At 34.3% G+C, this 1162-nt stretch overlaps 1 protein-coding gene across 1 annotated transcript; it reads left to right on the top strand.

Moving 5' to 3' along the window:
• The first annotated feature begins 6 nt into the window (after positions 1–6).
• On the top strand, positions 7–943 carry LOC105316193 (speckle-type POZ protein-like A). Its single transcript, XM_020008181.1, has 2 exons — positions 7–599; positions 655–943. Exons 1-2 carry the CDS (start codon positions 255–257, stop codon positions 904–906), a joined length of 597 nt encoding a protein of 198 aa, XP_019863740.1. The 5' UTR covers positions 7–254; the 3' UTR covers positions 907–943.
• The last annotated feature ends 219 nt before the right edge of the window (positions 944–1162 follow it).

Here is a 1162-nt window from a genome sequence, read left to right on the forward strand (position 1 = left end):
CGGCTAATTGTTTTATTTCATCAAAAATTCCCATTAGAATTAAATCAGGATTCTTTAGTACACGTACTGTATAGTATCATCTTTAGCAAAAATAAATTTCTCAAAATGCACAAATTTTGGCATTGGAATTGTTTGCATGTGCATTTGTATTAAAGTGCATTTGCATTCACCTGAGCCCAGGAAGTGATTACTGACCCCACCCAATAATTAACACAATGAAATAATATTGTGAAAAGTATGGCTGTACTTTCTGCATGGGATATACAACCAACTTGGAGCTAAAAAGCTACAGCTACTTCTTAAGTATCACAATAGATGCAGCAAAAGGAGATGAATGCACTGGTATGTTTATTTTTACAATAGAACTTGTAATTCAAAAGTTATTACAAGAAAACGAGGGCTCAGGTGAACACAAATGGACTTTAGTATTCATTTTTGTTGCAGTTTTCATGTTTTTGTTTTATTTCGTAGAATCCCAGCGTGCCTACAGGTTTGTTAGAGGCAAAGACTGGGGATTCAAGAAATTCATAAGAAGGGATTTTCTATTTGACGATACGAATGGGCTATTGCCTGAAGACAAATTAACAATTTATTGTGAAGTAAATAAAAAGCTTGAATACATTACAATACTGACCTACTGGACTCTCTCCACAGGTCAGTGTGGTAGCTGATGCTGTCAATACAAGTGGTACTACTAGTCTTGGCCATAGACCTGTTGTCCCTGATTGTAATCTCTCCTCTGATATTGGCTGTCTCATGGAAAAGGGAAGCTTTCATGATGTGACACTTTCTGTTGGGACCACCGAATTTAAAGCTCATAAAGCAATTCTAGCAGGTATGGAAGAGAATGGTTTTTGTAGAACTTTATGTTATGTATGTAAAAATTTAAAGGGACATGTTTCATAGCTGATTTTAGAAATTTATATTTTATGTACATGTACAACTCAAAAGAATTTTATAGAATTTTTGCATTTTCTTAAAATGGCAGTAACTTGAAAAATTGAAATCGGAATCAGCTCAAACTTTCTACACAGCATTAGGACATCAATATGTATCAGAAAATGTAATAAAAATGGGGGGGGGGGGTGATTTTTTAGCCATTTTTTGGAAAAAACCATGGGCTTTATATAGTACAGGGATTTTAAAGAATTTTGGCGTTTTC

The sequence above is a fragment of the Amphimedon queenslandica genome, unplaced genomic scaffold (assembly GCF_000090795.2).
Source record: "Amphimedon queenslandica unplaced genomic scaffold, v1.1 AMPQUscaffold_3785_Cont24225, whole genome shotgun sequence".
NCBI classification, from domain to species: Eukaryota; Metazoa; Porifera; class Demospongiae; order Haplosclerida; family Niphatidae; genus Amphimedon; species Amphimedon queenslandica.

Coding starts and splice junctions, on each gene's coding strand:
- LOC105316193 (XM_020008181.1), top strand. CDS start 255: ATGGGATATACAACCAACTTGGAGCTAAAAAGCTACAGCTACTTCTTA. Junction 600..654: donor AATTAACAATTTATTGTGAA/GTAAATAAAAAG, acceptor CTCTCTCCACAG/GTCAGTGTGGTAGCTGATGC.